The sequence below is a fragment of the Macaca mulatta genome, chromosome 13 (genome assembly GCF_049350105.2).
Source record: "Macaca mulatta isolate MMU2019108-1 chromosome 13, T2T-MMU8v2.0, whole genome shotgun sequence".
Taxonomy (NCBI): domain Eukaryota; kingdom Metazoa; phylum Chordata; class Mammalia; order Primates; family Cercopithecidae; genus Macaca; species Macaca mulatta.
The window spans coordinates 104,400,553-104,413,857 of NC_133418.1; the positions used below are offsets into that span (position 1 = coordinate 104,400,553).

The 13,305-nt window shown below is 57.7% G+C and overlaps 1 protein-coding gene across 1 annotated transcript in view; it reads left to right on the plus strand.

Moving 5' to 3' along the window:
* Window positions 1–11,125, plus strand: part of HS1BP3 (HCLS1 binding protein 3) — a 34,058-nt gene extending 22,933 nt beyond the window's left edge. Inside the window, exons 5-7 of the mRNA XM_001096861.5 lie at window positions 3,027–3,187; window positions 4,916–5,051; window positions 9,702–11,125. Coding sequence (XP_001096861.2) covers window positions 3,027–3,187; window positions 4,916–5,051; window positions 9,702–9,960 — 556 coding nt within the window. The 3' untranslated portion in view covers window positions 9,961–11,125. The remainder of the gene's footprint in view (window positions 1–3,026; window positions 3,188–4,915; window positions 5,052–9,701) is intronic.
* The last annotated feature ends 2,180 nt before the right edge of the window (window positions 11,126–13,305 follow it).

Below are 13,305 nucleotides of genomic sequence, written 5' to 3' on the forward strand. Positions count from 1 at the left end.
ATCCCTCCCCGCCTCCATCCATCGCCCATCCTCTCATCCAGAGTTTATCAAGGCATCTGTTCTGGACCAGGCACATTACCAAGTCCCCAGAGCCTGAAAGTTTTGGGCCGCTCAGGACAGGACCCTGGGGCTTTTAGGCATAAAACTCCATCTTTCCTGCTTCTTCGATTCCCCTGGAGATGGGTCTGGAGAGCTGGGGAGGTAAAGAAAGCAGCCCAGGCAGCACGGGGTGGGTGGGGTAGGGTACAGACTATGCCTGAGCCTCCCGCATGTGCTTTAGATCCACTTAATTTCAGTTTAAGATAACAAAAGGGCAAACATGTCTCTAGGGAGAGAAACAAGGACCGAATCCAGTTGGAGGAGAAAACTCACATGGAAGGGAAGTTAGGCCTCCTGTGTGCTGTCAGGACAGGGTGCAGGCGTAGGCAGGGGCACCACAGCTTCTCCAGAGAGACCTCCTTGCGCCTGTTCTCTCGCTTTCTTTGTTCTTCAGATGGCTCTCTTCCTCTGTGCACCCTCTGATTTCTGGTCAATGCAAAGCCTCTTGCTCCCCTGCCCCGAGGGGCCCGTGGCTGGGTACAATGCAAGTTTAATCCCCAGGAGCCAGGGAGGGCCTGCTTGTTTCTGAGGGGACAGTGGGGGGTGTGGTGTGGAGCTGCTGCTGGGGGAGGCTGCAGAGCAGCCTCAGACTTGCTCTCCCTGAGAGCTGCCACCTGGGTAGGGGCCGGGGCAGCTCTCCACCCTTCCCCACTGCAGTGCCTGCTGGGTCCAGGAGTAAGAGCCACGCAAAGGGCAGCGGAGATGGGGAATGAAGTGGAGAGAAGCATCGGGCAGAACAGCAGCTGCAAGCCTGGCTGACCGTGCAATTCCTCAGGAGACTGAACACAGCCTCCTGGGCCTGCTTGGGGTTTCCGACTCAGTGGGTCTTGGCTGGGGTCGGCTTTGCTGTCTGCCCCAGGAGGCCATGGCCCCTGTTTGGCACCCACTTCCTAGGAGTCATGAGAGCCGAGCTGGCTCTGCCTGATTTGTGAGAATAAAGGGGAGAACGTCTGAGCAGACGAGTCCTGGCTCCTCCAGGTCTCAGAGGAGCAGAAGCACTTTCTGGAAAGCACTTGCCCTTAGGGTGGAGAATCCAGGCTCCCTCCACCTCACCTCCAGCGCCACAGGCAGGGCCTGAGGGTGGTGCACAGCAGAGGAGGTGCCTCATGGCCTGGGCTGGGTGGAGAAAGCACAGGACCAGGCAGATGGGCCTTCCTGGAGCAGTCCGTGCCACTGCGTCTCTGCTCCCCGTCACTACCCTTGAAACATGCCACTTTCTCCCCAGAGAACGGCAGGATCAACCCAGTTGTCCCTGCCCCATCCTATATCACCTTCCTCATGGGACATTTGGAGGGGATGAGGATAGGACCACAAGTATGACCATCCTCAATCTAGACCCAGGCTGCCTGTCCCATCCCTACTGTGTGGCCTCGGGCAGACACTCAGCTTCTCTGGACCACTGTTTCCTCATTCAACAAAGGAGTCCTGCAGAGATCCTTCCCCCGGAACTGGGCCCTGAGCTCAGAGGTTGCTCCGTCCTGCAGCCTTCTGGCAGGGAGCGTTCCTGGCCTTCATAGTTCCTCCTCGCCTCTGCTGGGTGACTGGGATTCTGCTAGACCTCAGACTCCGGACTGTGGGAATGGTCACCTTGGAGGGCCCTGCCCCTTCCAGCACCCAGGGCCATTCTGCTATTTTTATCTGCCGTTGGTTAATCTGTATCATTGTGTAGGCCAGCCTTGGTGCAGTTTTGCCGCAGAGTGTTACCAACATGAGCTCAGATGGTGACCTCACATAGTGACCTCAGTCCAGTGGAACTGCCCGCCAGAGAGACAGGCACACGGAATTTCAGTTTCCAGTAAAGGGCACATTCTCATAATTTTCAGGAACCTTAAAATGGCTAACAGGCATCACCAGCAGGCGTTGAATGCCTGCTAAAGTGATTAAAGTAAAATCAGGTGTGTTTCCTTCCTGGCAGTATCATACAGTGATGGACACAGATCCTGAGCATTCAGCTCCAGGCATGTTTACTTATCCAGCCCGGAACCACCACCTGGATCAAAACTAAAGTACTCCCACACCCCAGAAGCTTCCATCCTGCCCTGTCCTGGTTTCTCACAGCAGGGTCTGGCCCAGAGCAGGACCTCCTCAGCCAGTCGGCAAGTGCATTGTAGTGGGACCTGGGTTGGCAGAGCCAAGTGCACTGTAATGGGACCTGCGGTGGCAGAGCCGGAGTAGGGGAGGTGGGCAAGTCCCAGAGAGGCTTCCTGAAAGGGGGCTGCACCGCAGAACCCAAGTGTTAACTAGAACAATAGTGGTTTTACCATGCAAAGGAAGCAATAAGGCGCTTACCAAGGCTGCTTTCTGCCCTCCTGAGTCCTAGCCCTGAGGTTTGTGGCTCCAGACCAGGTCCATCCTCATTTCTGAGTGGCTGTGGAGTGTGGTTCTCTGAGCCTGGCTCCCAAGTGCTGAGACTCTGAGACCAGGCAGCTATCTCCACCTTCCGAATGGGAGCACGATCTCTGGCCTGTGACCGCGTGGCAGACTCAGGGCCTGAAGACATCTAAGAGCCGGGGTTGTCTGGCAGCCGGTGTCCAGTCCTGGCAGCCACCTGCTCCTTCTGACAGTGGTCATTTCTTGAACACAGGGCACAGCTGCCCACAGTAGCAGGGGCCCTACCACTCTGTCATTGAGGAAACCTGCTCCCCAGCCACCTTTGCTGGCCTGCTTTTCTCCCCTGGGATGGAGGACCTGTCCTTCCCTTGGCCGTGTGACCATCTGTTAGAGATTTCAGAAAGACTTCAGCTCCACCTGCCTGGACTGCTCTGGTGGTCCTCTCCAGGCCTTCCCTGGTCCCTCTGGCCTGGTCTTTTCTGGCCCATGGCATCCAGCCACCCCCGCTGCAGGGCCCAGCACTTGTGTGGGTGTGACCGGGCCACCTGGACACTTGTGGGAAATCCTCACCTTGTGCTTTGTCTGTGATTCTCCAGCTCCAAGAAGCCCAAGAAACATCCCAAAGTGGCCATGAAAGCCAAGCCCTCGCCCCGGCTCACCATCTTTGATGAGGAGGTGGACCCTGACCAGGGGCTCTTTGGCCCGGGCAGGAAGCAGTTCCCGCAGGGCCCCTCGGAGGATGTGTCATCCATGGACCGTAAGTAGAGCCCCAGGGTCTGCTCCTGGTGTCCTCTCGGTGCCCAGCTCCGTCACCAGACAGGGTGTAGACTCACCCGGCGTGAACAGGACTCATCTCCCCTGTCCTATTTAGATGTTAGATAGACTCCGCTTTGGAGGGAGCTTTCCTGCTGGAGGAATTGAGCCTCATACCTGGTTCCCCACAGCCTGGAACATTCCCGGGCCGTGTGTTTCCTGTAAACGTCCCACAGAAGAGGAGGGTGGTTTTCTGTGCTGCTTCGAGAAGCGCTTCCATGACATCTGTGGGCAGATATGGGCCCTGGGCTTCCAGGCACCGTTTGTGTAGAAAGTGATAGGGCCTGCCTGGGGCACGTGTGTGACTGTAGGTTTGGATTTAATAGGAATGTGTCGCCTGCATGGACTCCCCTGGAGGGCTCTGTGCCGAGTTGGCAGAGGGAAAACTGAGCGGCCTTGGGACATCTCCACTCATCCCTGGGTCCCTTTCCTCACATGCCCAGGTCATCCTCCAGTGAGGGGAGTTGATGCCACCCACTAAGTCAGCCCATACTTGGTGAGCCCCCACTGCGGGCCAGGCCCAAGGACATGCTGAGGAGTGAGACCTAGTCCCTGTCCCTAATCCCTATCCTGAGGGCCTCAGGGGCCCCTGGGGAAGCAAATCATCACCTGACAGTTACAGAGCAGCAGCAGTTATGACAGGCTGAGCAGAGGCATCAATTCCTGTAGGACTCCCCGGAAGACTTCCTGGGGTGGGGTGGGGGCCCTCCTTGAGCTGGATCCTGGAAGGTCAGTGGAGTTTGCTGGCCTTGTGGAAGCAGGGGACTCCAGGTATAGCGGCCATGATCGGCATTCTCCAAGGGCAGCCCCGATCAGTTCACACGTGAGAGGGTGCGGGGAGGACACCCAGGCTTCCTGAAGGCAGCAGCCACATGTCACGGCACCCCAGCAGAGACAGAGCGGCCATGGCATCCCAGCAGAGAGAGTGGCCATGGCACCCCGGCGGAGAGAGCGGCCATGGCACCCCGGCAGAGAGAGAGTGGCCATGGCACCCCGGCAGAGAGAGAGTGGCCATGGCACCCCGGCAGAGAGAGTGGCCATGGCACCCCTGCAGAGAGAGAGTGGCCATGGCACCCCGGCAGAGAGAGAGTGGCCATGGCACCCTGGCAGAGAGAGAGTGGCCATGGCACCCTGGCAGAGAGAGGGCAGCCATGGCATCCCGGCAGAGAGAGAGTGGCCATGTCACTCCAGCAGAGAGCGGCCATGGCATCCCGGCGGAGAGAGAGTGGCCATGGCATCCCAGCAGAGAGAGCGCGGCCCATGCTGGTGGGTGGCACTCAGTAAATGCTTGTTGAAGGCCAGGTGCAGTTGAGGGGTTGCACTGAGATCAACTGGACTGGATGGCGAGATGCCTGGTGCAGTGAGCCCAAGAGGCTATAACCTCCTAAGAGCAGTAGGAAGCCCATGAGGACCTGAAACCGGAGTGATGCCATCGGCTGACTCTGGCGCAGGTGCCAGGCGGCTGAGGCCAAGGCAGACAGCTGTCCTAGGCCTCTGTGAGCCCTTGTCCTCGTCCTCCTCCTGCCCCTACCCGGTCCACTTCTCTGATTTTCTGCCTTATCCCTTGCTGGGTGCCCCAGGAGGCTGGGCCAGGCCTTCTCCACCTTGTACCTTGGGTAGCTGAGGACAGGCCAGGGCTTCCTCTGACGCCCCTGCTGCTGCCTTCCCACAGCCCTGAAGCTGTTTGACGATCCTGACCTCGGCGGGGCCGTGCCCCTGGGTGACTCCCTCCTGCTGCCGGCCGCCTGTGAGAGTGGAGGGCCCACGCCCCGCCTCGGCCACAGGGACGCCTCCAAGGAACTGTTCAGGTACCGCCTGTCCCCAGGGGCACTTGGCCAGCTCTGAGAACGTCCTGGACAGAGCCAAGGGCCCGGCTTATCTGGGGGCATTGCCCGGTCTCAGCCCCAGCCTCCTCTGAGGGGAGGACCCCAGACCTGTGAAAAGTAGAAACCTGTGGGTGCACATTGGGTGAGAAGCAGCGAAGGGGTTTCAGGGGGAGGATCTGCAGCCCAGGGCTGCTCAGCTAGTTCCAGAAAGAGAGAACTTTGTGTGCACAACCAGTCTTTCTTTCACAATCATATTTTAACAATTTATGTAAAGAATAATTAAATTATATAATTGTAAGAGCAGGTATAACTGGCACAAGCAGGTTTGGGAACAACTTAAACTGACTCATGGCAGAATGCAGCCCACCCAGAGAGGGGGCAAAGTGCAGGTGTCCTGGCGATGGCCTCTCTGCCGGAGGGCCCGGTCAGTAGCTTTTACAGAAGGAAGGGAGAATGAGGCCTCATCTGTCACATGGAGGTCAATTGGCAGAACCTGTGCCTGAGATGGCTCCTATTTCCTGAGTCCTTGCTGTGTGTGCAGTAAGCCAGACTCCTTATGTGCTCTCCTATGTAATCCTCACGACGGCCCCCCTAAAGTAGATGCTATTTTCTCCATATTATAAGAAATCGAGTGTGGGAGGCCACCTGGCTATGGCCCCTGCTCTGCCCTGGCCTCTCCACTTCATTAGGGACTGTCTGAGCACTCGGCTGGGTGATCTGCCTCCCCACCCAGCCCCCCAGTTCTCCCCAGGCCTTTACCTCCACTGGCCACGTTCTCAGCAGGCTCAGTGTTGTGCACGTCTCCAGCTTCTCCTCCGCGCTCCAGGACACAGGACTGTGCCTGGGGTTCACAGGAAGCCAGGCCGCCTCTTTCCAGGAACGGCTTATGTGACACTGAGGCATGCAGGCCCTGGAGACTGTCATCTCTACCCCTCATTAGCAGCCTCGGGCTATTAGCCCTCCAAGTGCCCGCCAAGCCTGAGTCACCGTGACGGCTTCTGGTATTTACATGTCCCCAAGGCCCCTGGCATCTGTTCACTCTCATCCTGTGTCCTCACTCCTGACATCCCGGCAGGCTGGGGGAAACCAGGATTGTTATTTTATTAGAGGGAAACTGAGGCACAGGGAAATGGAATACTAGAGTCGGCCTGGGGAGTGGCAGGGCCAGGCCGAGCGTGTCTAGGAGTCCATGTGTCCCAGTGGGGTGGTTCTTGTGGGACCTTTCTGGCCTAGTTTATTCTAAATCCGTTACTTCCCAACCTGTGTTCTGCGGAACATGGTACAGTGGGGTGGTCAAAGGCTACCTTCAAAAGGGCTCTGTGGCCTGATGAATTGGGGAAATGCCACATGAAGCAGGGCTGGTAGTGCGCGAGCCAGCACCACACGGCACTTCACATTCTCATTCCTCCCTGGGCCCTCCCCTCTGTGGTGCCCCTTAGCGTCCCACAGAGCGCTTGGGGAATCCCTGCTCAAAAAATGTGGGTCCCGCACCCCCACCTTCACTTTAGCAGACATCTGCTAATGAAAGGATTAGCTGCTTTTCTTCTTTTAAAATTCAGGCAAATTCAAAAAGAGCTGTAACACTGCGATTAGCTTCTTGAGAGCAGGAACCACATTCATTCTTTGTGTCTGCCCTGTGACTATCCAGGGAGTAGTTGGGCTTCCTCATAATAAAGAACGTTCTGATAGTCATTCATTCCTTCATGCTTTCACCCCTTCGTTCATTCTGTCACTAGCCTCAGCCGTGACAGCCCTGAGGCAGCGTGGGGTGTATACTGAGCGTGTTGAGACTGAGAAGCCTTTGTTCCTTCTGGCTGTGCAGCCACACCAGGGCAGGGCCTCTAGTCTAGATGTTTAGGTGAGTCTTGTCTTACGCAGGGACCCTGGGGGACGGAATGGGGCCAGGGTCTTAGAGCTCCCTTACCCCTCTCTGGTTGACCTCACACCAGCTGGGCCTGGAAGAGAAGGGAGCTAGTGAGAGCTAGTCCTAGTCATGACTCAGAAATAGGGTGCTAGGAAAAGGGGTGCCTTGCAGCCACCTGTGTCCCAAGAGCAGATATCCCGCCTCCCACCGTGGCTGCCCACCCATGTACCCCTCCCACCTGGGAGCAAATCCAGCTGCTGATGAGTTCCAAAGAGTCACTGCTTTGCCAAGCAGGATAATCCTGAAATCTGACAGAAGCTTCTAGCGGCGGCTTTGTCTTCCAAAGGGCCCCTATTTGAGGATAATTCAGTCCCTTTGAGCTTTTCCCAGGTCCCTTCAGCCTTCAATGGAGGCTGCATCATGCCAGTGGAGCTGGCACCTGCCCCGGGGGAATCAAGGAAGGGCCGCCACTTGGAGGGAGCTCCGGCACGTCTGACCTGAGGTGGCCAGGAGCAGCCCGGCCATGAGTGATACCTCCTGAAATCGCCTCTACCCCAAGACAACTGATCTCTCTATGAAGGCCCGGCTTGGGCCAGTCCCTCTGGGTTTGTTCAAGAAGGACACCTTTTATTCATTTCTCTGCCGACCAAACAGACTCTGAATTCTCTCTCTGGGGTTTGTGCCCCATCACAGGAGGTTGACCCAGGAAGCAGGCAGGGTGTCCGGAGCTCCTTCCACAGCTGGCTACAGGCAGGCATCCACCCCGGGGGTGCTGTGCTGGGCACCTGCAGACTCACACAGGCTCTCTGGTAGTGCCAGGAGTTGTCCTGATCAAAGGTATCTCCTCTCTGTCCCCATCCCTGCCCGGCCTTGCCCCAGGGCAGGAAGCCGCTGCTCATGAGCCTGCCTGGTTCTTCCTGTTCATTCTCATTCCCACCTCCAGACCTCTGCTCTCTGCTCCCTTCTCCAGGACTCTCTCCCCTATTCATGCCAGGCTCACCCTTCTGAAAAGGCTCACCTTCCCAGGAGGCCTTCCCAGCCTGCTCTGGCCCAAGGGCTCACTCCCTTCTCTGGACTTCAACACCTTCTTTCCAGGCCTTTGCAATTGCGTGGCCCCTGCCTGACTGGGCTGGGGGTGTCCCCATTGTAGAGAGAGGCGCTGCTTTTCTGTGTCTTATGCCCACTTGCTCAGTCCCTGCTGTCGGTAGACATCAGTACATACAGCCTTCCTGTACATTTGGAAACTACTTTCCTTGTGTTGTCTTATTTGATCCTTGTAAGAATCCCTGTGAGGGTGGTAGAGTAAGTACAATCCCACTTTATAGAAGAGACTGAGGACCAGGGAGAAGGAGTGGCCTGAAGCCTCCTGATGGAGGAGTTGCAGGGTGAGGGATGGAAGCCAGTTCTCCACCCGCAGTGCTGTGCTTCTGTGCGCAGTTCTGTGCAGCAGTGCCAGTGACACTGTTACTTTTGCTTGTAGATGAGGACGCTGAAGCTTGTAGAGACCAAGTGGGTGCTCCAGGTCTGCTGCCTTCAGTACCTGTGCCTTCCCTCACCGGACTCCAGCATGACTGAGCGATAGACGTAGAGATGCCTATTAGCACAAAGGGAAACCTCGCCCTGACACTGGAGTCCGGGTGCCCCCGGCAGGGGAACACACCCCAGAGAACCAGCCACAGGCAGGCCAAGTCCTGTTCATCCTCACACTAGCTGTGGGTCTCAGGGCAAGGCCCTTTGCCTCTCTCCACCTCAGTTTTCTCATCTGTAGAACAGGGCTAATCTCTGTGCACACACAGTGTGTGGAGACTATTAAATGGGTTGATGAACGTGCAAACGTCTGGCCATCACCGGTGTTCAGCACAGGGCTGAGTGGATGGAATGGATTGAATGAGTCTTCCACTGTGCATCCGTCTCCAGAAATCAAGTTCTGGAGAATCAGGGGCCTGGCGTATTTCTTGCCCACAGTACCCAGGGATGGTCCTGAGTGACTGTAACACTGCCGGGGCTTTTTTCCCACCCACCAGTGGGAGATCAGAGGTCTGGGGTCATGACAGAGTCTTGGTTGGCCCTGGCCAAGGCCATCCTCAGCTCTCGCTGGGCTCTGTCTAGCACCCATGTGGCCCACAGAGGCCCACTGTGGGCGGGCCAACCCTGCGCCACCGTGGCTCAGCGCCCCTGGTTATTCTTTCTCTGGTTGAACTTGCTTTGGATGAGGGCTCAGCTTCTGAGGGCCGATGTCCTGTTCCTCCCAACAAAGGCACTGTCACATACCATCCCCTCGGGGCCACTCGGCCTCCTGGGACTCCAGTGTCCTCATCTGCAGGATGGAAACACAGTCGTGCCTCCCCAGAGTGGTGTTTTGAGGATGAAATATGATTAGGTGTCTGAAATGCTCGGCACAGAGCGGGAACTCTGTACATGGTAGCTGGTGGTTATTTCTGAAGGGATTGGAGGGAAAGCCCCCTACAGAAGCCAGCATGTGTCAAGTGGGGTCACCTGAAGACCAACTCCCAGGAGGCTGCGTGGGGCCTGCCCTGTGCCTGCTTTGCTGTGGGTGGGAGGGAAGGAGAGCCCTGGTCTTCGTGTCTCCTCTGGGCAGGATGGGTGGAGGGGCCAGAGCGGAATGGGGCAGGGCGGGGCCTTGACCTGGCCCAGGCTGGGCTCCCTGCAGCTGCCCAGCCCCCTGAGGGCAGTGGCATTGCCTGGGGTCTTGTTCCTGTCACGGGGTAGCAGTGTCATGCTCAGGGTTCCTCCCTGTGGTTCCCTAGAGTTGAAGAGGACTTGGACCAGATTCTGAACCTGGGGGCTGAGCCCAAACCCAAGCCCCAGCCGAAGCCCAAGCCACCAGTGGCAGCTAAGCCGGCGATACCCAGAAAACCAGCTGTTCCCCGCAAAGCAGGCCTGGCTGAAGCTGTGGCTGGGCAGCAGAAGCCGCAGGAGCAGATCCAAGCCATGGACGAGATGGACATCTTGCAGTACATCCGGGACCACGATACGCCGGCCCAGGCGGCCCCCAGCCTCTTCTGACGTTTCCGTGCTGGCCCCTGGCCCAGCAGGCCTGTCTGTGGGGACATCTGTGTGAAGGGAGGGGACTGTGCCCTGCAGGGTCAGAACCTCCCCACCCCCGAGGGAGGCCAGGTGGAAGCCTGGGTCACAGCACCCAGAACTGCATGGTTCCATTTTCTCCTGGGCTGTGGGGCCAAAATAGAACCCTGCAGGCTGTGGGAGTGGCTCTCACCCTAGGAACCGGAGCCCAACTTGTCTTACTCCCCATGGACATGGAGGGGAGGGAGGGTGTGCCTTGCCAACCAGGAGCCCAGCCCCAAGGATGAAGCAAGACATGTGGGGCCCCAGCGAGGTGTCACATGGGGCAGGGGAGCTTCATACCCTTGGGTTCTGCCTGTCCCGGCACAGACACAAACTGGGACTGGGCCTCTAGCCCTCCTCTGCCTCTCTTCGCATAGTAAGAAGGAGTGATCAGCATCCTCCCCTTCCCCTACCCTAAGCAGCAGCCTGGGTGACTGACTGGCCTGGGCCTGGGGTCGGGGGGGGGGTCCCCAAGCCAAATTACCCCAGGGTTTCTGCTCCTTGTGGCTGCCAGGGGCCTGCAGGGTCTGGGTGGGTCTCCCAGGAGAGGGCTGCTGAGGGGGAGATCAGCTGTCTGGAGTGTTCTGATGCAAGTCTCTCCTGAGCCTCCTGATACGGCTCTAAAGGGAGAAGTGAGGCCCAGCCCTGCCTCTCCAGGGTGCAAACGGCCCTGCCAGGCCCCAGTTCTTCCTCCCTCCTTCTTTCCCAGGAAAGGGCAGCCCAGTCCATGGCCTTCTTGGGCCTCTGGGCACAGAGCCAACGTTCGTCATTGCAGCTCTCACAATCTGGGTCATAGCATTCTCCACCGCTCAGCCTGGAGCCTGGGCAGGGCTCCCAGCCTGCACTGCCTCCCACTGCCAGTGGGGCGTGATGCTCTCAGGCTTCTGTCCCGAGGCCTTCGCCATCCTCAGGGTCTGGACTTGGTCAGTGGCCTTTCACCAGTGGCGCTGCCTTCCCAGGGAGAAGAAGCCATGCGCCAGGGCAGGGCCCGTGCCTTAGACTTCTCCCGACCCCCAGAGCCCTGGCACACAGGTCTGGGCACCACACAGTGCTTTGGAAATTCTCAGTGAATGATGTTTAATAAAGCAAAAAATGTCAAGCTGTCTTTCTTGGTTATAATTCTTCACGTTCAGAGCTAGTTTTTTCTTTTGTTTTGCTTTTTAATGAAACAGTAGTTTTAAATGAAATGCAACCACTATTGTTCCTTGGCCCTGTCCTGCCTGGCAGAAGCATTGGGAGGGTGGAACTAGGACCCCAGACCCTTTTCTGATAGACACCAAGGCCAGCCCTGAGGGAGCCCCCAGCTGATGGTGCGGGTGGTTTGTAGCCATCAGTGTGGAGTGTCTCCAGCTCCTGGCCCGTGCTAGGACCTGTCTGCTCTGTCCTGCATCTGATCACGTCCCTCTCCAGCTGTGCTCCCCTGTCCTGAGCAGCTTCCACTCCACCAGTGTGAGAGTGAGAGGAAGCTGGTGGTTTTGGGGTCGAGAGCTGACTTCCTCTTCCTCTGTCTTAACCCAGGCTCAGAGGGTCAGCTCCCTCCCCAGGGCTCTGAGCAGGCTCTGGGACAGCTCCAGCCCGGGCTCCACCTATTTGCCTTCCCCCTTCACACCCGTCCCTCCTTCCCAGCACTCAGCCCCAGGCCCTGTGTCCCTTGCTGACTACAGAGGACGGTCTCAGTAGGAGTGGGGAGGGGATGGGGCCAGGTCTTCCTCAGAGAGGTGGCCCCAGCTCTCCCTTGGGCTTTGTCCCCTCCCTGCCCTTTCTGCACCCTGATGCCGCCTCCCTGCCTCCTGCTTCCCACCTGCTTTGAGTCGAGTGACATAGGAGCAGAGCATACAACGGGGTGGGTGGCCACAGGGGCTGGTGCTCTGCTTGGGGTCACTGGCAGAACCTGGCCTGCCTGTTAGTACTCATCCACTGTGGGCCCCACCTCCTCAGTGGTCTGGACTCTCTGGACACCATCACAAAGATCCCCAGGTATTGATGCTCCAGCTGTGGCTTGTTCTTCTCCCGCAGGACTGTGGTTCATGGCCAATCGATGATCCTTGTCGCCTGATAAAGCCTGTGCCTGTGACCCATTCCAGCCTGTGTTAGTGATGTTCTTTTCTGTGCCTAGGCTGATGGCAGACCACCAAGGAGGGGAGAGGGGGAGAGGATTGTCCTTTAAAACAATGGACTCAGCCAGGGAAGCTGCCCTGCCCCAGCCACCCAGGCTGCTGGTTAGCAGGGGAAGGAGAGGATTCTGGTCACTCCTTCTCACTATGCAACTGAGGCAGAGGAGGGCTAGAGGCCCAGGCCCAGGCCCAGTGTGGGTCATCCAGCCAGTAACTGTGCAGCCAAGACCCATGTAGAGAGAAAGAGGGTCGACCCCTTTCTGTCTCCAGACCTACACCCCATTCTCCCACAGTGGAGCTGGTCTAGGTTCGGACTGGCCCTGGGCCCTTCAGATGGCATCAGATGGCCCTGCCCCTCTGTCAAACCTGCCCTGGCCTTCAGGCCTCAGGTTCTGAGATGCAGCTTCAGCCCTGGGACCCAGGGATGCTGAAGTAGAGAGTTCTGTAAACTGAAATCCACTAGAGAACTAGAAACAGGTTCTCAGGGAACCCCAGAGGCCTCCTGCAGGGACAGAATGTGGCCTCTATTCCCCACAAGATTTTCGTTGGAACCTTGTACCTAAGATTGAGCTGGCGTCCTGGCTCCTGAGGACAGGCAGTTTGGCCATTCGGAGAAGGTCTGCTCAGGCCAGGAGGCTGCAGCTGAGAGCTCCCTGTGGAAGGAAAATAGAAGTTTAATTCGGGACAGCGACACTTGTTTATTTCAAAGCCCGTTGTGAGCCTGTGGACAGGATGTACTGTCTATGGCTGGGGTCCCACTGCTCCCTTCCTCCCAGCATTGTTCCTTAGGAAGCCGGGAACTCAGGCCAGTTCTGGAAAGGCCCTAGGGCCTGCCCTGGCCAGGCCGGTGTCATGGGCTCCCCTGGAGAGCACCTACCTGTTGAGTACTGGTGTCCCATGACAGCGTCCATACAATGTATCTGGGACTAAGTTCACCTCCGTGTGCCCCACGGACTCCTCTGAGTCTCAAGCTCTCACACAAGATACAGACCAGATAGCAAAGTCCAGCCACTCTGCCACTCTCTGGGGCCTTGTGACCTTACTGTCCAGCAGCCACCTCGGCGTTGTGTTGACGTACTCGGTGCAGTGATTTAATACCCGGGGTCAGGCTGATGTGGAGGCTCATTCCCATTTCTTTAGCTCGCCAGCTGCCCAACTGAGCCAATCCTGG